The sequence below is a fragment of the Megascapheus bottae genome, chromosome 12 (genome assembly GCF_031878675.1).
Source record: "Megascapheus bottae isolate mThoBot1 chromosome 12, mThoBot2.hap1, whole genome shotgun sequence".
In the NCBI taxonomy this organism is placed as follows: Eukaryota; Metazoa; Chordata; class Mammalia; order Rodentia; family Geomyidae; genus Megascapheus; species Megascapheus bottae.
In genome coordinates, this window is record NC_143520.1 from 33,922,341 (window position 1) to 33,949,560 (window position 27,220).

The 27,220-nt window shown below is 36.6% G+C and overlaps 1 protein-coding gene across 3 annotated transcripts in view; it reads right to left on the reverse strand.

The window, feature by feature from the left end:
- Arhgap15 (Rho GTPase activating protein 15) overlaps positions 1–27,220 on the reverse strand; it is a 626,004-nt gene that overhangs the window by 105,717 nt on the left and 493,067 nt on the right. For all 3 annotated transcript variants that reach the window (XM_090343126.1, XM_090343125.1, XM_090343127.1), the window contains one exon: positions 22,519–22,653. In XM_090343126.1, the coding sequence (XP_090199252.1) occupies positions 22,519–22,653 (135 nt within the window). The remainder of the gene's footprint in view (positions 1–22,518; positions 22,654–27,220) is intronic.

Here is a 27,220-nt window from a genome sequence, read left to right on the forward strand (position 1 = left end):
GTGAGAGATATAGGAAGCTCTTCATCTTATGGACAGGACACAGGGATGAGAAAAGGACTGGGGACTAAATGTAACCTTTCAAAGACTTGCCCACACTGGTCCACTTCTTCCTTAAAGTAGGCTATGCCTTCTAAAGTGTCACCATCTCCCATAAACTGAGGACTAGGTGTTTAAAATAGTGACATGTTGAGGACATTTACTATTCAAATTTTAACAGAAAGTATGCTGGCAAGATGCTAGAAGGGATGGGTCAAACAAGATCACAAGTGATTCTGTTACTCCTAGATTGTTGATCATATTTCACATGACACTGATTCTCTAACAGTTTTGATGTCACACATCTGAGACCCTTACTCTAAAGTACACAGGTGCCCATATATATGAATTAGAAAAGTGATCTCATGAGTCCCTGAAAGCATATGCATGGATGGATCCCAGGGCAGTTAGGTTAGTTTGCCCAAGGTCATACTTGGAAGATGGCCAAGTGTAATGCCTGCTGTGCAACAGGACTCGCTTCTATGCTTCCTGTCTCCTTTTAAATATTTTCTGCCAATTACCATCAGAATTCATTTCTCTAAAACACAATTTTCTTGTTTAAATCATCTTTCTTAAAAAATATGATGCAATTTTTTTATCTCTTGGGTCAAATTTAACCCTCTGCTGTGTTATATTATCTATTCTTGATTAGTTAATTTCTTGGGCAAATAATTATTTTTAAAATGGAACATACTGCACTAGGTAGGATAGACAATCAAATCAAACAGTTGCTGGGTGAGCTTTCCTCAGATTTATAATACTTGATTGACTCAGTCTGCTCTCCCTAATTACTTACCACCTGTCTTCAAAATCTGCTTCATTAAACCTAGGTACCTCACTTGTCCCCAAATCACGCTTATCTCAAGACTGGAGCCAGTGCTCATGTTCATTTTCTGGTGGAATCTCTAAACTTAAGATCCCCTTACTGCTCCTTTAATGAAGCAACCAAAAGGACTGAACTCTCATCTCTCTCTTCTGCATAACATTTATTGTCTGCATTTCTCTTTGTGGATCTAGATAACATGCAGTCAACAATTGCTGGGCCATATACCTCTTCTCACAATTCACATCACTAGACATGGAGCAAGATTCTATAGTGGCCTGCTATAAGAAGGAAGCACTGCTCTCTTCCAAGTGGTTTCAACAAGGAGAAAGCAACAAAGTTAATAATTTCTAAATTCAACTATACACTAGATTCATTTGAGGGTTTTCTCATGCTTTTTGATAAAAATTTCTGAACCTCATCAAAGGCAAATAAACAAGTATCTATAAGGTGGGTTCAGGAATCTGTTTCTACAAAAATGATTTGAATAATTAAAGCCAGGTTTAGAATCCCCTAGAATAGCTGCTTTTGAGACCTCTTCCAATATTGTTTACTCAAACTCTTTATTACTCACTGAAGATATTATTATGATTGCTGTAAAAATATGTAGAGCATAACATGGCAAAGAGAGAGGGAAAACAGTCTAATCATTAAGAAATGACCCCAAGTAAGATTTTGTAGTAAATCATTGCAGTCTATGCTATTTATATAAATATTTACATGCATGTTTTTAACTAGCTCATGCTTGCCTAGCTTTGAATCTGTAACTTCAGAGTTCATTCGTCTGAAACTTAATCCTAATGCAACAGGGTGGAGAGATGGAGTCCTCAAAGTGAATTGCTTATGATGACTCTTGTCCTCATAAATGGGCCATTTTTCTAGGAGTGGATTCCTGATCAAAGAATGAATTCAACTCCTTTCTCTCTTATTCCCTCTCCTCATCCCTCCTGCCCTAGCCTCCATGTCCCATACTTTCCTTCCTGGTCCTTCCCTCACACAATACATACCCTCTCCCTTCCATCTTAGATCATACAGCAAGAAGGCCCTTGCTGTATCATGACCCTTGACTTTGGACTTCCAATCCTCTGGAATTTTAAGATCTAAATCTCTATACATTTTTAAAATAAATTATCTAGTCTTAGTGCTCTATTATAAATGCAATCAGACTAATACAATAGTGTATATGCTATGTGTACACTATTGTATTTTCTTGAAATTGCTTTGTGAAGTAATTTTTTTACAGAAGAATTGAATAATTTCATGACATTTCATTATACAAAGGGGCCCCCAATTAATCTTTTTCTATTTGTACACACATATTCCTTCTATATTCTTGACAAAATAACATTTGAAAAGCAATATTTTTCCTTCTGGACAAATAATTGCCAGTAAAAGCATGAAAACACACACACACACACTCACCCCACAATACACTTCAAGAATTTTGTCAGTCTTCCAATTCTAAGTAGCTTTGTGGTTCAAGTGGTAAAGAACTAGCCGTAAGTACAAAGAGGCTCAGGGACATTGCCCAGGCCCAGAGTTCAAGCCTCACCACTGACAAAAAAAAATGAAAAGAAAGTAGCTAATGGGGTTTACCTAACAATGATCTCTAGCCATCATTTCCTTTTATCTACAGTCAAGTGTTGTGTCCTCAATGGTTCTATTAATATTATGTTAATATCCTTATCACATTCTTTTCAATGTAGAAATTATATCTTTTTTTAAAGTTATTAAATATTTTGGCTATCTTCCTTGCAAGTTTCTACCTACACTAGAGAAAAGTAAACACCAAGATAATTTCCTGAAGTAAATGATGAGATGTTACATAAAAGCTAAAAACCTGAGGCAGGAGAATGCTATTTTGTGTGTGTGTGTGTGTGTGTGTGTGTGTGTGTGTGTGTGTGTGTGTGTGTGTGTGTGTATGAGATACCTTATTCTGACCATCTGTTGAATAAATATCTAGTTCCAAATAATGTCAATTAAAAGTGATGACAAATCTTAATAAGTTTTACTTGTGAATACTAGCAAGATCAACATGGTGTAGTTCTCTATGACAATTGCATTATCTTCAGGTTTTACACAGATGTACAGGTGCTTTTTTGTATGTTTGTTGTGTTGTGGTTTTTGCTTACTTTTTTCTCTTTTTGTCTTTAATTGTCAGCACCCACAATCTAGAACACAGACTGGTAAGAGTGTATGCAAAATGTAATGATACCTAGCATTGGTGTTATTTCAAATATGGTGCCAAAAGACTGAAAAATGTAGGAATGGACTATTCCATGTCAAAAGGGAGTTCTGTTGAATACAAGTAGTTGGAAAACCATGGGGACACTTTGCAGATAGACTTGTGCCTGTATAAGAGAATGGGAATTTCCATAATCTGACTGCAGTTGAAATATCACCTCCTACAAAAGCAATCTACTAAAGACGGGGTTGCTCACAAGTGGACCTGAAGTCACTAACATGAAAAACACAGCAACAGGAGCAAAGGAAGCAGAAATTTGGTGGCAGATGGTTAGGTCTGCACAAAGTGTCCACCCAGCTTTGTTCGGCCCATATCCTGAAACAACTAGAATAAACACTTAGTGTCATAATTTATTAGCAAGCATATCAGCACTAATAAATCAGAATCCTGCATATAGTCTTGTTTATTATATTCTTGTTGCTTAATATTCATGACAGTAATTTATTTTTATAGTACAGTTTCACTGTCCTTTCCACTATGGCTCTGCATGGAAGCCTGGCAAGTTGAATTAGCAGGTAACCCTTTGAAGACAGCAAAGATCACTAATCAGGTTAAAACCTCATTTTCTCTCTTAATATACCCTTCCTTTTCTCATAAACTTGGAAACGAAAAAGGTGCAGACTCTTGTGCATTATGTTATAGCTCCACCTCTACATATAAGAGTGATGGTTGTATCCACAGTTTTTTGATAGTAGCTGTGAAACATGATGTGAGGTAGATAAGAATATTTAGAGATATGTAAGTGGTTAATTCTTAAACTTATTGTCAACAAAATGGATTAAATTAATTTCCACCTCTGTCATTCTCTTATACCAATTCTTCTGACACCCTACTTTAGCAATTCAGGATCAGCACTGCTAATTAGTATGGATTATTCAAGGAGGAATTATGTTAATTAACTACCCTAAAGCATATTGGTTTTGTATTTACCTAGTGCTGGAGTCACAAAGGTGAGTAAAACATGGCTCCTTATGTACCCCAGAGATTCTCAAATCAGACTAACAGATGGAAAGCTGAGGCTGGGAGTATAGATCTGTGGTAAAGCACTTTTGTAGCAAAGACTTGGGTTTGATCCTCTAAATACTGCAGAGAGAGAGAGAGAGAGAGAGAGAGAGAGAGAGAGAGAGAGAGAGAGAGAGAGAGAGAGAGAGAGAGAGAGAGAGAGGGAGAGGGAGGGAGAGGGAGGAGGGGGGAGAGGGAGGGACGGAAGGAGGGAGGGAGAGAGAGAGAACATAGATAAATGTATTATTCTATTGTATATACAGCTATGATTATACTTATGTTCATACTTAAAATAGAGAAAATTTATAATAAATTGCTAGAAAAACCACAAACATATGAATCTGCAAATTCAATTAAAAAATGTTTCCAATTAATTAGTGTCATGCTGTAATTCCAGCTATGCAGGAGGCTGAGATCTGAACATCATGGTTCAGAGCAAGCCTGAAAATCAGTTACTAAGATAACCAGCAAAAACAGATAGATCCAGGAGATTCTGAGGACTAAGTAACCAATATAAAAGCAGAGCTGGAGGAACAACTCAGGTTGTAGAGTGTCAGCCAGCCATGAGCAAATGAGAATCTCTGAGGACACACCCCAGTACTCCCCCAAAAACAAATAATACAAAATCATAAATGAGCTGTGCATTATTCCATACATTTGCCATCTTAATAAATATTTTAAATATTATGTAAAATGTGAATAGCATCTGATGTGAATATACTAACAGGAATAAATTTTTCTAGTACATGTCATGAGGGTTATAGTGATGGTTTGCTATAGTTTGGCCTTTCAATTAAGTGACCCAATGATGTAATTTGTAAGAAATTCATTATTTCCTTATTCACTTGCTAGGAATTATAATAATGATGTAGCACCTTATAAACATTTAAAATAGGAATAGCTTATTGCTAATATGAGTGTTGTTGTTTCATCCTAGCAATAAATTTTGTACTATGTAGATGCTCTTAGCTAACATTCCTAAAAAATGGCTGGTGCTATTCCACTTGAACGAGAGCTCCACTTTTTGGCTTTTTGGTGGTTAATTGGAAATAAGAGTTTCATGGACTTTTGTACTATATAGATGTTCTTAGCAAGCATTCCTAAAAGATTGATTGTTTTTGTTTGTGTGTGAGTTCTTTAACTGGGCTTGAACTCAGGATCTATATACTGTTCCCTAGCATTTTTGATCAGAGCTGGTACTGTTCCACTTGATCCACAGCTCCACATTCTGGCTATTTGTTGGTTAACTGCAGATAAGTTTTCAGGGACTTACTGCCTGAACTGCTTTCAAGCCTTGATTCCCAGATTTCAGCCTCTTGTGTAGCTGGGATTACAGGCATGAGCCACAGAGGTTCGGCACATTAAATGTGCCTTACAAATACATTTATAAACTCTTGCATCTTTTCCATCTGGTAGGTATATTTGAATGTCACTGGTACTTATTTTATTTGAAAAATAATTTTAATAACTGCAGTGACCTAGACATAGGTGTGAGAACCTGTAATGTTGCCTTGGATACAGAAAGCAATAAAAAAAATGGTTGCATTTGTCTTCATTCAAATAGTTAAGACATAATCTTTCTTAAATGAATAGGTCAAGTATATGAACAGAAAAAATCATCTATGTTCTTTGTATTTCCTTTTGCTTTTGTTCTTTGTATTTATTAACAGTACTTAGTTAAACCATGCCTGAATCTACTAATTACCATATTTACAAGAGAATTATTACATCATTGTGCTCAAATTAGTCAAGAACAATAAATTCATGGTTAGGAATAACCATTTTGAAATTGTTAAGTTCAAAATCCAGTTGAGCAGCTTCCCAACACATATGTAGTCCAATAACTTAGCCTCCATTTCCCAATGATATCAACTACAAAGAAGTGTTAGAAAAACTAATGTAGATGGGGGCGTGGATACATTGGCTAAAGTTTGCATTGCTAATTGCTTCAGAGGTAAATATTGTAGGTCTGAGATTTGAGGTGATCCTAATAGGCAAAAAAGAAGTTCAAAGGACACAACTTATATAATTGTTGGTAGGAAGTTTGTCCTGATTATCCTCGAAATGTCACATGCACCTTAAGTAAGCACAAGTAGGATGATAACAGCCTAGAGAATAGATTGAGATCCTTCCTTGAAATAACCAACATAGAAAGGAGCTAGAAATGTGACTCAAGTGGTAGAGCTCTAGTCTACCTTTGAGGTTCTGAACCTCAGTACCATGAGAAAATTAAAAAATTTCCGCAAAATGTATGTACAGCATTTGGCTACATGCAAGTGTAAAGTAGACATACCATGGTGATAAAATATGTTCCAGAAGCAAATAAAAACAGCTTTGGGGGCTGGGAGTTTGGCCTAGTGGTAGAGTGCTTGCCTAGCATGCACGAAGACCAGGGTTCAATTCCTCGGTACCCCACATACATAGCAAAAAGCCGGAAGTGGTGCTGAGGCTCAAGTGGTAGAGTGCTTACCTTGAGAAAGTCCAAGGACAGTGCTCAAGCCCTGAGCCCAAGCCCAGGACTGGCAAAACAAAACAAAACAAAACAAAACAACAAAAAAAACCCAGCTTTGGGTTTTCTAGTCCACATAAAATCACGTTTTTATAGCACTGTCATTCATTAAGTACAGTAGGAATAAGCAATATATAAACCTTAGTTGAAAGTACCTATGGCAGGGCCAGGAGTTTGGCCTAGTGGTTAAAGTGCTTGCCTAGCATGCATGAAGACCCGGGTTCGATTCCTTGGTACCACATACATACAAAAAAGCCGGAAGTGGTGCTGAGGCTCAAGTGGTAGAGCTCTAGCCTTGAGAAAGTCCAAGGACAGCGCTCAGGCCCTGAGCTCAAGCCCAGGACTGGCAAAAAAAAAAAAAAAAAAGAAAGTACCTATGGCTGGCTGTCATGGCTCATGCCTGTAATCCTATCTACTCAGGTTGCTGAAGTCTGAGGATTGTGGTTGAAAGCCAGGTGAGGCAGGAAAGTCCATGAGACTCTTATCTCAATTAATCACTAAAAATTTAAAGACTCAGTGACAGAGTGCTAAGCTTTGAGCCCAAAGCTCAGAGCAGGTCCAGGTTCTGTTAATGCCTCAGGACCAGCACAAAAATGAATAAAAATAGTACCTATGGCTTAAAAATGCTAAAAAAAATATGAGCCTTCCATCAGTAATGGTCATTTTGGATCACTGTGAATAGCTGCTGGGCAGAGGGATGTGTTGTTAGAAGTTGGTTTTTATTAATTAAGGGAACAGAAAAGTTTGCCAGTATGAATTGATTCTCCTTTTATGAAAAATTTTCTGTGACTTGTGATTCTATTTGATAGCATTTTAGTCAAGATGGGACAAATTTCTTTCAATATTGAAATCCGTTTTCTCTATATCTGTACTACTTTGTGAGCTACGTTCATGTAACATTTGAAGTCTTTACTTGTCTACACTCTGGCTAATTTGAACATTAACTATCTCTCATGAATCACAAATATTCTTCATGGAATTCAGAATCACAGATTCTGTACAGAAGTTTTTCCATTTATGTCACCAAGGTCCATCAGAGTAATCAGGATCTATGGCAGTTATTGCCTTTCAAATGATATTTTTAAATAAGTCAAAATTATTCCTTCATCCCATGGGCTGCAGAATGGATGTTGTGTTACCAGGCATGAAAACAGTATTAATCTGCTTGTACATCTCCATTAGAGCTCTTGGAGCATTTTCATTGGACAATAATGTTATAAAAGGATTTTTTTGAGGAGCCAGTCTCAATGGTGAACTTAAACTATTCTGTAGACTATAATAATGCAGGGCTTCTTGTATTAATTCATAGAAGACCATCATACTAACATATATAAAGCTTAAGAGTCCCAGAATTTTCAGGAAGATAAATGAGCATTGGCTTCAATTTTAAAAATCTTCAGCTGCTTTAAATCCTAGTGAGAGAGCTAGCCTGATCATTGTAGCCAGGCATTGACTTCTCTTCTTCAGTTATAAGAGTCTTAGATGGAATCTTCTTCCAATATTAATCTTTCATCTACACTGAAAATCTCTTCTTTAGAGTGGCACATTGATTTTGTTTCCTGGATCTGGGTAATTTGCCACAACTTCTACTCAGTGCTCACGGCTTCCCCTTGAACTTTACTGTTATAGAGATGGCATTATTGTTAAACAAATGAGTCAACAACCTGGAATTTTAAACTTTTCTTCTATAGTCTCCTCATCTGTCTTAGTCCTCACAGAAGTGAAGAGATTTTGGGTCTTGTGGCAGATTTGGCCACAAGAGAATGCTGTGACTGATTTATCTTTTATATAGATGAATAAAACTTACTCCATATTGTCAATAAGGTTGATTTACCTTCTTAGATTTTTCTGTATTCAATAGAGTAGCCATTCTAATTTCCTTCAGGAAATTTTCCTTCGCATTCACATTTTTTTTCAGTGATATGAGAGGCCTAGTTTATAGCCTGAGTTGTTCTGCAACATATCTTCATCCACAAGCTTAATCATTTCTAGGTATTGATTTAAAACGAGAGACTTCAGAGTCTTTCTTTCACATGGATGTTTAAAAGGTTATTAATTGACCTAAATTCAGTATTGGTGTACTTCAAGAAATGGAGAGAGTTGAGATGATAGAACAAAGCTAGTTCAAACCCCATGACCAAAAAAAAAAAAGAAAGAAAGAAAAAAGGAAAGAAAAACAAAAAGAAAAGAAAAGAAAGGAAATTCAAGATCAGAGCACCAACTTTGTCAAGTTCTGGTAAAGACCTTATCCTGGTTTGCTCTTAAAATCATTTTAACTCAATGTCTTCCCACAGGGCACAGTAGTAGTCAAGGCAGTATTCAAGGCATTCATTAAGTTTGCTATTTTATATAGGGGTCATTCATGTTATCCCTGAATGATCAGAATAACATCATCAGAGATCATTGATTACAGGTCATCATAACGGATACAATAGTTAACAAATTAAACAAAACATTACCAAAATATGATGCCGAGACACAAACTGAGTGATTTTTATCTCACTAAATTGCCACAAAATTCCATTTGGAGAAAAGGCAGTATCTACAAGGTACATTAAAATGAAGTACGATAAGGTGAAGTAGGTTTACACATATGACCATAAGACTCAAATAGTTTCTAAAAAATACTCCAGATGTGTGGAGGACATTGATTTATGAAACTGGAGTGTCCTTTTTCTACTTTTTTTTCTTACTGGCATTGTATTAGAATTTCTTCCCAATGTGTTATAAGTTGATACCTGTGACTGCTCCATTTAGCCATATAAGCTTATACCATCTATGGCATGGTTTAGAAATGTCCTTGAGTAGAGCATGGGAGGCACACTATTCCAGCCTCTCAATGTCACAATAGGAGGAGCTTGGACAATAAGACTAAAATATTTATAGTAAAACTTTGGTTTTGGCTCTAGTTCTTGCTGTTCTGAGACTCCAGTGAGATTTGGTTTTTGCATATACAAATCAGAAGGCAAAACTCTCCTGTTGGTGTCATGGTCTTGGCAGGCTGGATTCTAGAAAAGAATGTTATAGCTTTGCCTGCACATTTCTGAATGCAAGTTTAAAAATGCATATAGAATAGGAAAGAGAAATGGAGAAAAGTGACACCTGGGATTGTAAATTCAATTTCAGACCGAAGAATAGAATTAAACAATATTAATAAAGAGCTAATTAAGTCATGCATTGTGGTAATAGGACAATATTGCCAGAATAAAGGAGAAAGTCATACATTAGTGATAAAGCACACCTGAAACATGCCATTGAAGAATGGTTTCCATAAAGAACTAAATGCTTGTGTTCTCCTAGATTTACATATTGAAGCCTAAAAAATAATAGTGTCTGAGGTGGGCATTGTGAGAAGACATTGAGTTAAAAATTATTTCAAGAGCAAACTAGGATAAGGTCCTTAGACTAGAACTTGACAAAGTTGGTATTCTGATCTTGAATTTCTTTTATTTCTGTCTTTTTGTTTGTTTGTTTGTTTTTGGTCATGGCGTTTGAACTCTGCCTGGATGCTGTATTCCTGAGCTCTTCAGCTCAAGGCTACCTCCCTACTACTAAGCCAAGCCCCATTTCCGGTTTTCTAAAGGTTAATTGGAGATAAGAGTCTCAGGTTCTTTTGTGCCAGGACTGGCTTTTGAACCTTGATCCACAGATCTTAGCCTCCTGAGTAGGTAGGTTTACAAGTGTGAGCCACTATGCTCGGCATGATCTTGAGTTTCTAACCCCTAGGCCTTTGGTAGAAATTTCTGTTGTTTAAACCACAATCTTATGACATTTCAACTAAGGCAATTTCCAATTTTAGGGGGACACATATGAGGTGTGTGACTTGAAAAGTCTGAAAATCTTGATTTTTTAGAAATTATTGATAAAGGGGCCAGGAGTTTGGCCTAGTGGTAGAGTGCTTGCCTAGCATGCATGAAGACTGGGTTCAATTCCACATAATAGGGAAAAGCGGGAAATGATGCTGTGGCTCAAGTAGCAGACCTATAGCCTTGAGAAAGCCCAAGGACAGTGTTCAGGCCCTGGGTTCAAGACCCAGGACTAGCAGAAATTAAAAAGAAAGTATTGATAATGCAGAGAGAAAATGGAGGACATGGCACAGGGTATGGGTCTTACATATACCAAGTGTTCTCAAAATATTAAATGCGTGTTAAAGAGAGATTGACCAATATGGTCATTATGCCATAGCGCGTGTGTCTTTTACCATGGTGCACATTTGTACTTGGCTCACATGCTTCATATTCATTCAGGGATAGAAACTCTGAACATCACAGACCTGAACAACATATACAACAGTTTGTGAAGAGGATTTTTTTTATCCCCTTTATGTAATATTTGCTTAACACTATCCAATTTAAAACCAGGCCTTGGTGGTTTCATGCCTGTAATATTAGCTACTCAAGAGATCTGAAGATTCAGGTTTGAAACTAGCCTAAGCAGAAAAGTCTCCAAGACTCTTAATTTCTAATTAACCACCAAAGAAAGCCTGAAGTAGCTGTAGTTCAAGTGGTAGAGCACTGGCTTTGATGGTGAATGCTCAGGAACAGTGCTCAAGCCCTGAGGTCAAAGCCCAGAATTCTACCCTACCCCCGCCCATACACAGAAAATTAGATGTGTGTGTGTGTGTGTGTGTGTGTATAAATTTTCTCTGATTTTTCTAAAAACAGTTTCACATCACAGCATAAAAGGAGAGAAAAATCTCAAAGAACATTTCAATAAGATAATGGTTCCTTTTCAAGTACCAATTAGAAATTCAGAGAATAATGTCTACAAGGTGTGGAACAATCCTACTATTGTGCTTAGAGTCATGGGCATAGATAGGAATTGGAAAGATTATTGCTTTCATCTCTTAGTAAGATAGTATCCACCTGAAATAGCAGGGCAGATGGCACTAATTATGTCTGTCAATCTGTTACTTGGCAGAGGAATGGGCTGGAGATGTAAAAGGGTCAACCTTTCACTTACTGGACATCCAAGGTGAGAAGAACAAGAGAAAGGGGCCAAGAGCTGTCTGGTTAGAAGGTAATCATGGATTTAGGGCCTCAGGCATTTGACCTTTTAGAATCTTAGTTCCTGAAAAATGAAAGTGTTGTATGAAATGCAATGTTAGAAAGGGAGGAACTGCACACTTAAGTGGGAAAAATATATAAGCTAATGGAAGAAAGAGATTCTTATAAGTATCAAATAGGACTTTAGAAGTTCATAGATTGTGTGTGTATGTGCCCACATACCTATGTGTTTGTGCCAGTCCTGGGGCTTCAGCTTATGGCCTGGCCACTGTGTGTGTACTTTGCGCAACATCAGGGCTCTAATACTTTGAGCCACAGCTCCATTTCTAGCCTTTTGGTGGTTAACTGAAATAAGAATCTCATGGACTTTCCTGCCCAGTCTAGTTTTTAACTGCAGTTCTCAGATTTCAGACTCCTGGGTGGCTGATATTGTAGGTACGAACCACCAGCACCTGGCTATTTCATGGATTCAAAACAAAAACAACAAACATTAGAAGAGTTGTTATTTCCATCTTTCCAATCATACTACTTTTTTCCAAGTATATTGCTATATTTCCCTCCAAACCAGTCCTGCTACTTGTTTTCTATGATGTATAAGGAAAATGTAGCTACTTTGAGTGTTTCTGTCATGAAAAATTGTCCAGTTTTTTTCTTAAACTATAGACATAAAAATGCCTGTCCTTCAGGAAAAAAAAATCACATTCTCTAAACCACATAGCAATTTCAGCATGGATATTCCACTGACATGGCCTGAACCAATTTCCCCCTGGAAACTGATTGTACCTCAGTAGTCATTGCATCTAGAGCTTAGCTCTGCAGAACAATAAAGGGTGAGTCAAATGAAGAAATGCCATTCCCCAGGGAGCTTATCAGAGTCCTGGAAACAGAAAAAAGTTATTGACAGTCAGGGCACTAGTACCAAGTCAGACTCTCGAGCAAATTTGAGTGCATGTTCTTAGTCTTGTGTTGTTGTGACAAATATTTTAAGGAAACAGCTTGAAAAAACAGTTTAAACCATGGTTGTTTTCTACCCTTGGCTGCTGGTTTCCTTCCCTCCAATCAAGATTAACCATCCCATCATGTGATTAAGTATAAGTAAGCAAGAGAAATAGGGGCAAAGGGCTAGTTCTCATTCCATACCAGAGTTTGAAAATATAACAGAAAAATCTCTTGACAGAATTAATTCATTAAAAATGACTATATTAAAAATAGAGTGTGTTACATGTGCTGAGCAAAACATTCCAGGTTTAGTGAATGAGTGTATGCATACGTGTGTTTGTCTGTTTCGGTATCTTTGTGTGTCTAAAAGAAGAGTCTATTGATTAGGCTTTGGTAAATAACTCTTTGCACTTTTATGTCTGTAAGAAGGACCTATGGTGTTACAAGCATTTTCACAGGCTAGTGCACAGCCTTTCCTTCCATATACCCAACCTCTCACCTATCATCCTACTAGTCAACTTCTGTCTTCACAAGCCAATGCAGCTTACTTCTAAACATGGAGAGTGCATTTCTTTGGAATTGTCTCTTCACTACTGTGAATATCAGAATAATATTTAACAGGAGCAAGGCAGCATCACATTAGATAGCCTCTGTGTTATGATTAATGTATACATTCTCTAGTAAAATGGTGAGCTTTGGATTATGGACTGGGGGTTGTTCTCTTATAAGACAGAAATCTCATGAGATGGAGAAAGAAAATGGGATTCACTGGGTTGTGAAACAAGGAACATCTTGTAATATTCTCCTAAACATGTTTGATATTGTTTGGAATTCTAGAAACAAAATATCGAAGAAGAAAGAAGACAGTCATACACATCACTGAAAATAGTTTCACTGGAGGAAAAGGAAGACAAGTGAGAATGGGCAAAAAATGTCCTTTCAAACCACACTCATTAGACAGTAGTCTAATTACACTCTTCCATGGTAATGCTAGCTAATATCCTGTGTGCCTGAAACTCTGTACATAGTGCTGTAACAAGATTAGCATTTGAAAATCTCCATGAGGAAGATACTATTTCCCCTCCAATTTGAGAAGGAGTGGTATATAATGGAGGTAGAAACTTTAGCTTAGCTAATGGTTGTAGATCTTGAAGAAAAACTGGCATTTGAATGGAAATCTGAAGAAGTGTGTTTCAATAGAGGATTGAGGCACACATAGCCCTTCAATGGGCCTGAAGTTCTGGGAAAATATCAAGGAGCTGTAAGGGTTGTTATGTGATGGGCAATGCAGAGACGTTATGCTAAAGATAGAAAAATCTTAAGCGTGATCAGATCCTGTGGGGTTATGAAGAAGTTGGAAGGAGTTTAGGTTTTCCTCAAAATGATATAAAGCTAGCTGCAGTCATCTGCCCATCTTTATAGCTAGAAGTATACTTTATTGAAATAGGAGAGACTATTTTCCCAGAGCTGTGGCCATAATCAAGAGTTTAGGACAAGTACATGAGAGATGTTTTGGAAGGTCCATCAGTGGTAATCACAATATGTGTGAGCAAAATTATGTGAAATGGAGCAGAAGCCTCAAAATTAGAATTAAAAGATATTGAGTCTATTGAGCATCACAGGACTGGGCCAAGGTAACTGCCCCACAACTGAGGCATTCAAAAGGTATTTTGCATTTTGCTATGACGATGGTGGTGGTGGTGGTGGTGGTGATGGTGATGGTGGTGGTGGTGGTGTGTTTGTGTCCTTAATATTATAGGAATGCTCAGGGAATTGACTCATGAAGACATCCTGGTTAATTACTCAGATCAAAACATTTATTGCTTTGAAAAGTGTCATCTCACTGACATAGAAGAAAGGAGTGCAAGTAAAAAACAACTTTTAAGAAAAAGCAAATGGACCCACTGTCTTAATATTCAATTAATTTCAGAGTCAAAGCTTAACTTTATTCTGAATCACCTTCTAGTTTATTTATAAAGGACTTTTCATTAAGGCAAATTAAGTAGGAAGCCTAGTTGTTTATTATCTAGTACTAAACCATTATTTCAAAAAGACACCTGTGCAGACCATTTGGCTCTTGTCTACTATTCTTTTTACAATTTAATGATGAATATAATTAGAGTGAATTAAGAGACAAGTTAGGCATCCACTATAAAATTTTCTGTTTTAGTACACACATACATTCACACACACACACACACACACACACACACACACACACACACACACACACACACCACTTTTGAAAGCAATCATAATAAAAAGTCCAAGTCTGAGAATGTTATCTTGAAGTAGCAACTTTAGAAAGCCACTATAAAATTTATATGCGTATAGAATGTAGATCATAGATACATAGGTGTGTGTGTGTGTGTGTGTGTGTGTACATCATGTACATCATGTACTCTTTTTTTTTTTTTGAACTGGCATTTAAACTCAGTGTCTTCAGGCACTCTATCACTTGAACTAGATTTTTTGTGTGTCAGATATTTGTGCCGGGGATGGCTAGAATTAAGATCCTCATACTTACGCTTCCCTTGTAACTGGAAAGACAGACATATACTACCATATCCAGATAGTGGTTAAGATAGAATCTCAGGAATTTTTTGCCTAAACTGGCTTCAAACTGTAATCCTCCTGTTTTCTCCTCCCATAGTTAGGATTACAGGCTTGAGTCACTGTCCAATAAGGATATTTATATTACTTTTAGGTAACTGGTTTCTTTATGGTGACCCTTTGAAGGGGCTACTTTTACATTTTTCTGGTTTTAAGGTAATCTATCACTACTATGCTTTTATGTTTAGCCATTCTTTTTTAGTTAAGTGCCTTTTCAAGCTGTTTCTTTTCTCAAAGAATGTCATTATGGAGTTGATGGTGCATCAGAAATAGTTTGACCAAAGGGCACAATAAAGTTAAGAAAATATTTTAAAATATATTTGACTGCTTTTTTCGCCTCAATTGCCCATTGAAATTTTACTTTAAGGATAAAATGTCATGATAACCAAAGAGAAGTAGCATGGGGATATGGAAAAGGTAGTTTGGTGAAAACAATGTGACATAGATATGGGAGTATGAGTTGTTTTAGGACTAGGCTTAGGCTGTATTCTTACTTTGGTTCTAATACCCTATTTCCTAATAGACTCAGTCAACTGTGCAAATGTATATTTTGTTGATAATTTATTTTACTGATTAATCCCTTAGCATTCACAAAAACAAGGCTCTAAAATAGATTGTGTTTAATGCATGCATTCACCAGCCTTCAAATGGAAGACATATAAAACATCATTTATATCTCAATTTGTCAGGCTCTTACCAAATCTCTCTCTATATATATCCATATATATATATCCATATATATATATGCACACTTGCATATATATAGATAGATACACACAGATATATATGTATGATAAAGAGTACAAACAACATGAACTGTAATAAACATTATACATGTATATATGTTTATTTTACATAGGAAAGTATAAAAAGGTGAGAAAAAGGTAAAATTGGAACCACAAATGTCTGTTTGTTGTTGTCTGTTTTGTGACAAAGACTCCCATATAGTCCAAGCAAACCTCAAACTGGTGATCCTCCTTTTTATCTCAGCCTCTCCAATGTTGGGATTACAGGTTGTATCTCCCTGTCCAGTGCCACAATCTCATTCTGGCCCTAGTCAGTATTAATTTTATTTCCATTGTGGGAAATATATGGGACACTGTTCAAAGGCAACTGTGGGAAAGTACAATGCTTCACACACCCAAGTGTGAACTCTTTTGTGATAAAAAAAAAAAGAGCTGAGATGAAGGCCACTTGAATAAAATGATCAGAGCTCTTCAGGAAGTGAGGTTTTATCCAGGTGCAAGGAAAATCACTGATCCTTTCTTTCACAAATAATAGAAATTACAAGCTATAACTAAATACTGGAAGTAATCCTGCATTTACTGATCAGTGCATGTTTTACACTATCACTTGAACTCTGACGATCTTTTCCTCGAGAGAAAGCAGCTTAAAATCAATGAATTATTGTCAGCAATTGTGACTTGTATAGGTGTTCCCCAATCATGGTATGACAAGTGGAAAAGGGACTCTTCAAAGACACAGGCTGAGCTGTAAGAATCACAGTGTGAATCTTGGTCTGTGAAACTATTCTCTCTGAGTAAGCAGCTAACAAGCCAGAAGTGGAGTTGTGGCTCTCGTCGTAGAGCACCAGCCTTGAGCAGAAAGCTCATGGGTAGATCCCAGGCCTTGAGTTCAAGTCCTAGGCACAAAACCAAAATCAAACAAAAGGTATCTATCACTTTATTAGTGGAGCCTGTGAACATGTTACTTGCATGACAAAAGGCACTCTCTGGTTGAGACTAAGTTAAGGACCCTGGCATAGAGAAATTTGCCTGGATTATCCACGCAAGTCCATTCTAATGACAATAATCTATAAATTGGAAGATGAGCTTGGTGTTGGTGGCTTATGCCTAAAATTTTACCTACTCAGAATCTGAGATCCAGAAGGCAATCCATACAGAAAACTTTGTATGAAACCATCTCCAAAATAGTAAAACTTTGGGCTGAGGATGCGATTTAACTGTTTGCATGCCAAACTGAGCCAGGTAGCCATGTAAGCTTGAGGTTATGAGTTGAAATCACAGTACTGGGATAAGACTGTAAGATGAGGTGAAAGAATGGCAGTGGGAGATGTGGGAATCAAAGGGAATGGAGTGATATAAAGTGACAATGTGATCCAGGGCTGGTGGCTGGGAAGGTGAAGGAAGGGAGATATTCTGAAGAATCTGGAAAAGGCATATGGTGGGTTTTCCCTTAGAACTCCCCAGAAGTGAATGCAATCGTCTCAACTAATTTTAGTCCAGCGATTGAAAAACCATGATCAGAAATGAGTTTTTTTCCTTGCTTTTTCTTTTCTAGGAACAGAGAGGGGGAGGGAGAGAGAGAAAGAGAGAGAGAGAGAGAGAGAGAGAGAGAGAGAGAGAGAGAGAGAGAGAGAGAGAGACAGAGACAGAGAGAGAGACAGAGAGAGAGAGAGAGAGAGCAGACATTATGACAGAAAATATACACTACTTGTCTCTTTCCTTTGGATCTGTAGTTATCAGAAAGAAAGAGATCAGAATAGAGATAAGCTTAGCGCATTTCCCAGGATTTAGCTCTATGGGAAATGCTTTGACCCCATGCAGCCCTCTAGTTACAAGACTGGACAATGTATCATAAATGTCTCTAGCTGTATTTTTCTACCAAGTTCATATTTACAGTACAAATAAGGCCTTCAGTGAAAGTCATTTCCAGAAAATTAAGTCCTTTTCCTCAGTGGGTTAAGTTTCTATGAAATAACCCAATTGCATTGACCCTAAATACAGAATTTCAGATCAATAACCTCAGTCCTTTGATAATGAAATATCAAACAAAATGGAGGGATTTTTTTCTTTATTTCCAAGAGTCTTATCAGACAGGGGATCACTATGGCAATTGCAGGTTTTTATGATATTAATGCTTGTATTTGATCCAGAAAAAACTATTTTAAAAAGTAAATGCCTTCTGTTCACTTTTCTTGGAGTGTACAATAACTTTCTTACATATAATGAGTGTTAAAAGCAATGTAAAAGCCAGGTGTGGTGGCTCATACTTGAATCCTAGCTACTTAGGAGGCTGAGATCTGAGGATCACCATTCAAAGCCAGCCCGGGCACTAAGGACCATGAGACTCTTATCTCCAATTAATCACTAGAAAATGGGAAGTGGGGCTGTGGCTCAAGGGTAGGGCAGTAGTTTTGAGCTGAAGAATTCAGGAACAATGCCCAGGCCCAAGGGTAGGGCAGTAGCTTGAGCTGTAGAGCTTAGGGACAGCACCCAGGCCCAAAGTTCAAGCCCCACAAAAAAAAAAAAGCAATGTAAATAGCACATTGCATTGGTTATTAATTGCTTGTACGTGAAATAAAATTCCCTTCTTTCCTTCTCAGATAGAAGGAATTCCAGGTGGAAATAACACACCTTTTGATCAATTTACCTTTTGACTTTACTATGAAAATTAACTCATCTTTCAACTAGGGATTAAAGTGTTAAGACTTTACAACTAATTCAGGGATAGTGAGAAGAAAAAGGGAAATCGTGTCATGAGACAATGAATGCGGCATTGTTAGGCATGAGATTTTGTTCATTGCACACCAAAAAAATTGAAACCTCAGAGTTTAAACAGAGAATTAGTTGATGTTGGAGGATGCTAAGAGTGACCAGACTAAGGAATTAGTGAAATGAGAAAGGCTCTCATTCCTCCAAGTTGGAAGGGCAAAGAAAGTAGGAAATGTAGCCCTAGATGGAGTCAAGAACCAGAGTGGACTGATCTGTCCAAAACTGAAGCCACAAAGGATGGGGCAGAACAGCCACCCATGGTAGGCAGGTGGGTAAGGATAAGGGGTGAAAGATAAATGAAAAAACTAACTGGACTTTCCCGGTAGGAATGTGAGCATCTCTACCTGACATTTTCTTCAAAACTATAGAACACTGAGGGCAAAGTGTTATCTATCCAGAAAACATGCACTTGTCCCTGTGAATTTACTTAATTGTTTTATCCTTCCTATAAAAGTTAAAAACTCAACTCGTGGATTTGATTAACTTCTTACTGTATAGATTCTGTAAGATTTATTATAATATACAGTAAAGTCTAGGATTCCTTTGGGCCTGCTTATATATGTACTTACAATTTTGAGAGAGGGTTTTGCTTTTGGTTCTGTCCTTGTTTTTTGTTTGTTTGTTTTGTTTTTGTTTATTTGTTTTTTTTTAGCTCAGTTTTTAGTGCTCTAGAATGATTTATCTTTGATACTGATAAAAACCTTGAGCTGTGTCCACAACATGATAGGGAATATTTATCTTAGGCCTTATTCATAGTCACTAATTTCATCATGAATGCTCTGGCTCTTGTATCAAAACACCTACTTACTCCCCACCCCTTCCCAGTAGCATCACCTTGGAGGTTAGAGTTCAACACATGAATATCAGTAAACACACTAAGACAATAACCCCTGTTATTTCCTGCCCTGAACAGAAAATTAAGCCTTTGTCATCACTGGTTAAGTTTCTATGAAATAACCTATAGATGATCCAATTGTATCCACCCCCTAAGAGAATTTCAGAAGAGTTACTTCAGTATTTGGATTATGAAATATAAAGTAAAGTTGAGTGATTTTGTTACTTCTTTGAGTCTTTTCACATGTGATAACTATGGTAATTGAAGATTCTTATGATATTAATGTTTGTTTTTGGTCCAAAAAACTATTTTAAAAACAAAATACCTTCTGTTCGCTCTTCTTGAAACGTGCACTGATAACTTCCTAACATATGAACAAAGGGAAAACTCTCCCATTTCTTCTATTTCATATTATTTTCCTAACACAACTCACGTGGAAACACTGTTAGCATCTGTACCTCTTATTTTCTCATGGACTTTTTCCTACCGAAATTCTCCCTTCATGTGAGGGGTCTATGATTCTTGCATTTGGCTAAGACTCAATATCAGAATAAAATGATAGAAAAGCATGTGTGTTTATGTATCCCTGTTTTCTCTACTTGCACCGTCTTTATTTTCTTTCTTCATTTTAACAAGATCGAAAAATATTGGAATATAAAACATGAAATAACTGTAGTATCAGAAGAACAAAATTATGAGAAACCTCAAGCTCCTTCCTTGCCAGTTAGAGCAGTAGCAGCCCTATCCATCCAAATATCTCACCTGTATTTTTTTTTCTGACTCTGCCCAAAAGATATCTCTAAGATTCCACAATCTAGGGCCACACACCAAAGTTCTTCAAGGTAATATCATACAATTCTTAGAAATACATGAATCTGTGGATGAAGTTTTCCTTCTATTTCAGCAATAGGTAAGGTGTAAGACACTATACAGAGAATTCCAAAGGTGATTGAATTTCAGTTACTGTCATTCCTCCTCTTCAAAATGGGAAGTAGAATATGTTGGCAAAATGAAAAATCATGATAAGAAATAAGAATGTCAGTCTCTCCTCAGATTCATAATGAGAATTCTGCCATTACATCAAGAAACAACAGAGATGGCAACAACAAAATCAAACATGGTGAACAAGCAATAGGAGGAGTTCCTCTTTTTCATTCCCTTTTATTAAATACTTTACCAGAGCTTTGAACAAATGTGAAGAGTTTTGTGAATAAAAGATATAATCTTGGGTTGGGAGTTTGGCCTAGTGGTAGAGTGCTTAGCACTAGAGTGCCTAGCATGTACGAGGACCCGGGTTCGATTCCTCACTATCAGATACATAGAAAAGAAAAAGCTTGAAGTGGTTCTGAGGCTCAAGTGGTAGAGCTCTAGGCTTGAGAAATCCCAAGGACAGTGCTAAGGCCCTGAGCTCAAACCGAGGATTGGAAAAAAAAATTAAAAATATGTAATCAAAGAGCACATTAAGGGACTGTTCTTCAAATTAGGCTCCCCCAAATTCCCAACTTGGACTAATGAGCACCCTACAAACGGCCATGTAAGATTCACTTTAATAAAGAGATTATATTCATGGAGATTTTTCTCTTTAGGACTTTAATGAAGCTCCAGGGCAATAGGCTTTTAAATTTTACTTTTTTCTACTTTCTTTGTCTTTCCTCCTCCTCGTGTGTGTGTGTGTGTGTGTGTGTGTGTGTGTGTGTGTGTGTGTGTGTGTGTGTGTTGGGGCTCAAACTTTTTTTTTTTTTTTTTTTTTTTGCCAGTCCTGGGCCTGAACTCAAGGCCTGAGTACTGTCCTTGGACTTTCTCAAGGCTAGAACTCTACCACTTGAGCCTCAACACCACTTCTGGCTTTTTTCTATGTATGTGGTACTGAGTAATTGAACCCAGGTCTTCATAAATGCTAGGCAAGCACTCTACCAGTAAGCCAAACTCCTGGTCCTGGGGCTCAAACTTTGGGCTTGGGTACTGTTGCTCAGCTCTTTAGCTCAAGGCTACCACCTTACCCCTGGGCCTGGGTATTGTCCCTGAGCTCTTCAGCTCAAAGCTACCACCTTATCCCTTGAGCCATAGCTCCACTCCTCAGATCTCAGCCTCCTGAGTAGCTAGGAATACAGGTGTGAGCCACTGTACCCAGCTATCTTTTCTCCTTCTATCAGCTTGCTGCAAGGAAATTTTTTTCTAAGTTGTCACAGTTATCATAAATATACCCTAAGATATTCAAATTATAGATATCTTTACAGTTACCTTTCTAGGGAGCCTTTCTAGTAGAAGGATATTCAGCAAAAACAAAAATTAATTGATTCACAATGCCTCAAAATATCATTTTTTTTGCACATGAAAAAAGTTTTCACTCATACATTCATCCACTAATTCCTTTCCTGGTACCTAATGAGATATCTATTTTGTCAATAAGAAATTAATAGAGTAGGAATTGGATAGTTAGTGACGTAACTTACCCACCCTTAATTAAATTATCCATTAAAGAAATTTGTCATCACTTAATCTGATATTTAAAGTCCTCCTAGGCAAATAATAGTTGTTTTCTAGTCTTGATGAGTGAAGAATAAGTGAGCCAATAGAACACAATGCTTCCCTTGATGATTTATCACAAATTTCCTAAAACACTTTATTTAATTTATTTATATTTCCTCTTTAAGACATCTTTTTCATCATTTGGAAAGGATGGAGTCAGGGAATAAGTCATTCAAAAGTTAACCCTTGAAAGATTCCATGAGAAGCTACTTTCCCTTGAGAAAGTATAGTTAAATTCGGTAACTTTAAATAGGATTTTATCACCATTTTTTCTAAATAATTTCTTACAAAAAAAAAACTTAGATAATATTACAGGGCCAGATACAAATACAGGCCACTAAAAATGACAGACAGGAAACACTGGAAACATTGTTCTCTGTGTGTGTTATCATCATTCTTATTAGATAATTAATAATTCCATAGTGCCAGCCTATGGCACCAGCAGCTCCTTTTGTGAGGTACTTACTGATCGCCTCCACAAATGGCTGAAAGAAACTGTAAGGGAAGAGTGGCTCCGCCAGCTCCCGGAAAAACATCTTCAGTGCTCCAGTGACGACGTGGATGTCCTCCCACTGGCTGTCGTCCAAATTCAGCTTCTCTTCTGGGAAAACACGAGGAGAAATGGAACAACTGGTTTTAATGAAACAATTACAAGACACTAATTATTATGTTAATGTTTGCCTACTATCATCAGCAACCGTTAACAGCCTTCTGTACCTAGAGGTTTGGTGCTGTGCATGGCTTTTTTTTTTTTTTTTTTTTTTTTCCTTAGGAAGGGAACATTTTGAATGGAATACCATCTGTAGGAATGCAGCTAACACAAAAAAACAAGAGACAAAAAGAGACAGTGCCATTGACACAGTATGTCAGATACATTTATTCCCATAATGCATCAGTATGAAAATTAGCATCACAGCTCAACATGATTTGGTTTTGAGGCTGAGGGGCTAAGAGTTGCCAATGATGGCTGGCTCAAGGGACCGGCCTAAAGACCTTGCTGAGCCAACAGGAGACATATGCTAAACATGGCAATAGAAAATGAGTTATTGCTTTACATGTGTTAGCCTTGCTATGTACAAGGGAATAAGGGGCTAACACTTTTTTCTGTTTTTTTTTTTCTTTTTTCTTTTTTTTGCCTGAATATAACGTCAGTAAGGAATGGAATACTGAGCAAAAAAGGATATTAATTCTTTCTTACTGACTCAAAAATCTCTTTTTTTGTTTTGTTCTTTTAGTTTTCATCACAGTGAGGAAAATGTGCCCAGAAACAATATTAGACAGACCCCTGTTGGCCTATGATAGGCTATGCAAAGCTGTCAAAAAAATGATAGTTCACTGAAGACAAACCCACAAGTGCTTCCCAACTCTTTACAAACCAAAACTGTTAGCTTGGGTACCCTGACTGAACTGAAACACTGAAATACTAAAGATGATAATTGCCAAAAAGGAAGATTTAATAGAAATAAAGTCTGCTAGGCAATTACCATCTACCTTTTCACCCTTAATATGGAAGTCTGGAATCTTTCTCACACAAGAAATGGATGCATTTGTATCTAAAAGTGACATCTTTACATACAATTAATAGGAAACATGACACACAGGCCTTGCTATTGATCCATAGGATTTATATTTTTCAATGAGCAACATGGAATAGATTTTGGATTGTGGGCTTAAAGAAAACAATAGCTAATCATTTGAGGTAGTCTGGGATGAAACCTAAAAACAGAGAAGTCTGATGAGCATTTAACAGGTCTTTTGGTCATGTTGAATTTTGTTTTGTTACCAATGTCTTAAGATAACAACTACATGCTCTCTTGGTGTTAGTTTTATGAATGCTTAGGATTATTTTGCACCAAAAATGTAAGAAAAGCTGAGAACTGTCACTGTAGGGATTCTCTGCATGAACTGTTTTGCTAATAGTATTCATATCCTTTAAAAATATTAGCCCAAATTACTATCAAACCTTATTTTTTCCCCTAATGTACTCTTATTTCCAAGGCTGGTAAGTGATGTTCCTTCACAGTAGCATGTTTTGAGGGAAAAAATAAGGTGGGGGAGGGAATGAGGTGGATTTGTTTATTTCAGATGAGCTATTTTCTTCTTCCCTTTCAATCCTCATTCCTACCTCAGTCATAACACAATAATATGATCCACAACAAAATCAGCAGAGGAGACCCTCTTTCTGCCCTGCAATCATTTTTGATTGATTGTATTTCAACAATTAGTCTTTTATTTGGCTAGCCACTATAGAAATAGGCCGACAGCATCTTAGCAGGCCAGCTTTAAACAGTCAACTGTTAACAATAGCATCAAAAAGGGAGACCTGATGGGGTTTACTGTCACTTTAAAGAACAGGGTTTTCACATTGTTGAAATCTGTCAGATATTTTGAAATGTCCCTCTCACTATGGTGCCACACCCCCTGCGTGCCCTTATAATAAAATTGGTTTTACTCCTGATTAAATCATTTTCTCCCTACCCACTACCATACTTCTCATAATGGACCTGTGCGCTCTACAGCTGGTGTTCTTCCCATGGTACCAATTCTTACTTTATCTTTTAAGCACTTTGCTGCTAAGATCTCATGCAGAGTGCTTATGTTTTGTTAAGAGCTTCATTCTTAGAGAAATAGCTTAACACATGTTCTAAAAATGTTGTACAACTTATTGCTTAAAACACATTTAGAAAATGTATAAGTACTGTAGCTTTGGCACTGAACGTTAAGTGGAAACCTAAACACACATATACATTCAATCGTTCATGCGTGCATATGTACACACACACACACACACACACACATTGCTATCAAAAAATTTAGGAGAAAAGTCCAACATAAAATGCCATTTTGATATATAGGTTAGAAAATGATGAAGGAAAATGTTCCTGTGTGCAAAAAGAGATGAGAATCCAACAACACAACTGTTAACTTCTTAACCAGAGGAAAATGCCATTAATATTGGTTATTTTCTCATATATAACTAGCTAATTCCAGGAGATGAACATGGAACATTTCAATGTATATAAAAGAAAGGTTCCCAGTCAGTAAATATCACTTGATTATATCCATGTAATATGTCTTATATCTTATCACCAATATGAACTCATGTCAGTGAAGTCAGCATTCCCTCAATAGTTACCCATGAAATCTTCATTTAAACAACAAAAAAACCCTTCAAGAAATAACAATATCACAGGGGTTGGAATTATTGTTATGAATTTGATAGCTTATTTTTGTATTAACTTTTTATGGACAGAATTAATATCCTTTGTAACCCAGAAGTTATAATGGCATTTTAAAGACAAATGAGGTATATTTAAACACATAATTATATCCAAATAATATGTGCACATTGTTTTGCAAAGCCAGTCATTGCTAAAGAAGAATGAAACAACTCTATCGCAGTGTTAGTGGGCATCAATGCAAATATTTTTGCATTACTTAATGAACATTATTTTTTGCAGCACTGGTGTTTGAACTAAAGGCCTTGCACTTGCTAGGTAGATACCATACAACCAAGCCATGCTGCTACCCCTTATTTTGCTTTAGGTTGTTTTTTTAAATAATTTTTTATTGTGATTAATAGAAGGGTTACATTATATTCACCAGATAGAAGGTGCATAACTTCACAAGCATTGATACTCTTTCTCATGACATGGTCCCATTTCCTCTCCCCTCCCCCTGCTTATCTTGATTTACCCCCTACCCTATCCAATTTCAAATAACCAATTAAGCACATATAAAATATATCAGATAACAAGGTGAAATATTGTAACAATATGAGATAACCAAGGGATGGCAAAAATGATGAGAGATAACATAGTACATTAAAGACAACAGTCATAATCGTGCAGGTTTTTTTTCCCCAATGCCAGACTCAGATTGTTCTGAATAACTAGAATTATAGGCTAACCCCACCACACCTGGCTGATAAGCACTTATGAATATGTTATTAGCAGAAATGATATCTTGTACTTTTCCTTGTCCAAGAAAACGATATTGACACGTTACTGATATTTTATGATGGATAGTTCTTTATTAGTGAGGGATGTCTTGTGCATTGAAGGACCATTGGTCATATGATTCCAGATACTTCCAAGTATCTTCTGGTACTATACAATTGCTCCTATTTGGGAACTATTGAAATGGAATCTGTTGAGATGTAAGCAATTGCTCAATAAATATTGATTTATAAAGTCTACCTTGAGTGGATAAGGATCCAGAAAAATTATACATATATACACTGAGATTTACTTTTCTTTGTTAGCTAAAAATAAGTCCAATTTCAATTTAAAAGTTATTTCTCATTGCCTCTGAACAATTGAAATCATCTAAAATATTTCTTAAACTTAGTGGGAAAGTTATTTTGCCTAACAATACAAGTGGAAGAGAATAATTCTTAAAATCAATTCTTGAATGAAAGGCATGAGTAAAATAGATTTTTCTTGATATGTGAATTTGATTTATTTATTGTTAATTATTGACAGAATTAAAACCATTTTCCAGAAAAAAATTCATGAAACTATATCTGGGGTACTTTGCCACAGAAGCATTAACTTGCAATTATAGTGCTTAATTGTATTGAGAATGAGGATATACATTTTGCATTTATTATATAATTTAATTACTTTAGTAAGATTCTTAGGTAGATACCATTGCTATTACAATATCTACTTTACAGGTATAAAATATTAGATATTGTCAGATTAAGTAACTTTTCCATGGACAATAATTGATGAAACCAGAATAAGGAACCAGCACATTCCCTCTGTATCTGAAACCAATATTCACACAAAATCTTGGATGGAAGAAGAAGAAATGAAAAGGAAAATAAACAGTACTCGATTGATTCTTACATTAAAGTTTGGGACTTCTCTATTTTATTTCTAAATGTTCTATTGAGGCTATGTATGTTACATATAAACCGACTCCAATTTTAGTAATTACTCATTAATATGAAGCTTAGCTGTGTATATAAATTGATAATGAAAAAAATCTGCATTCAATTTATATAACTTATAATTTCTGCCCATACAGATAGGCATGTCCAGAATTTGCAATGTGAGGAATGATGTTAACTAGATCACCTTGCTTCAACTTGGTATTGGTTGAAGTGTGCCTGTGGATAATTCAAAGTATTTAAAACAAAATGCTAACACAAGAGAAAATAG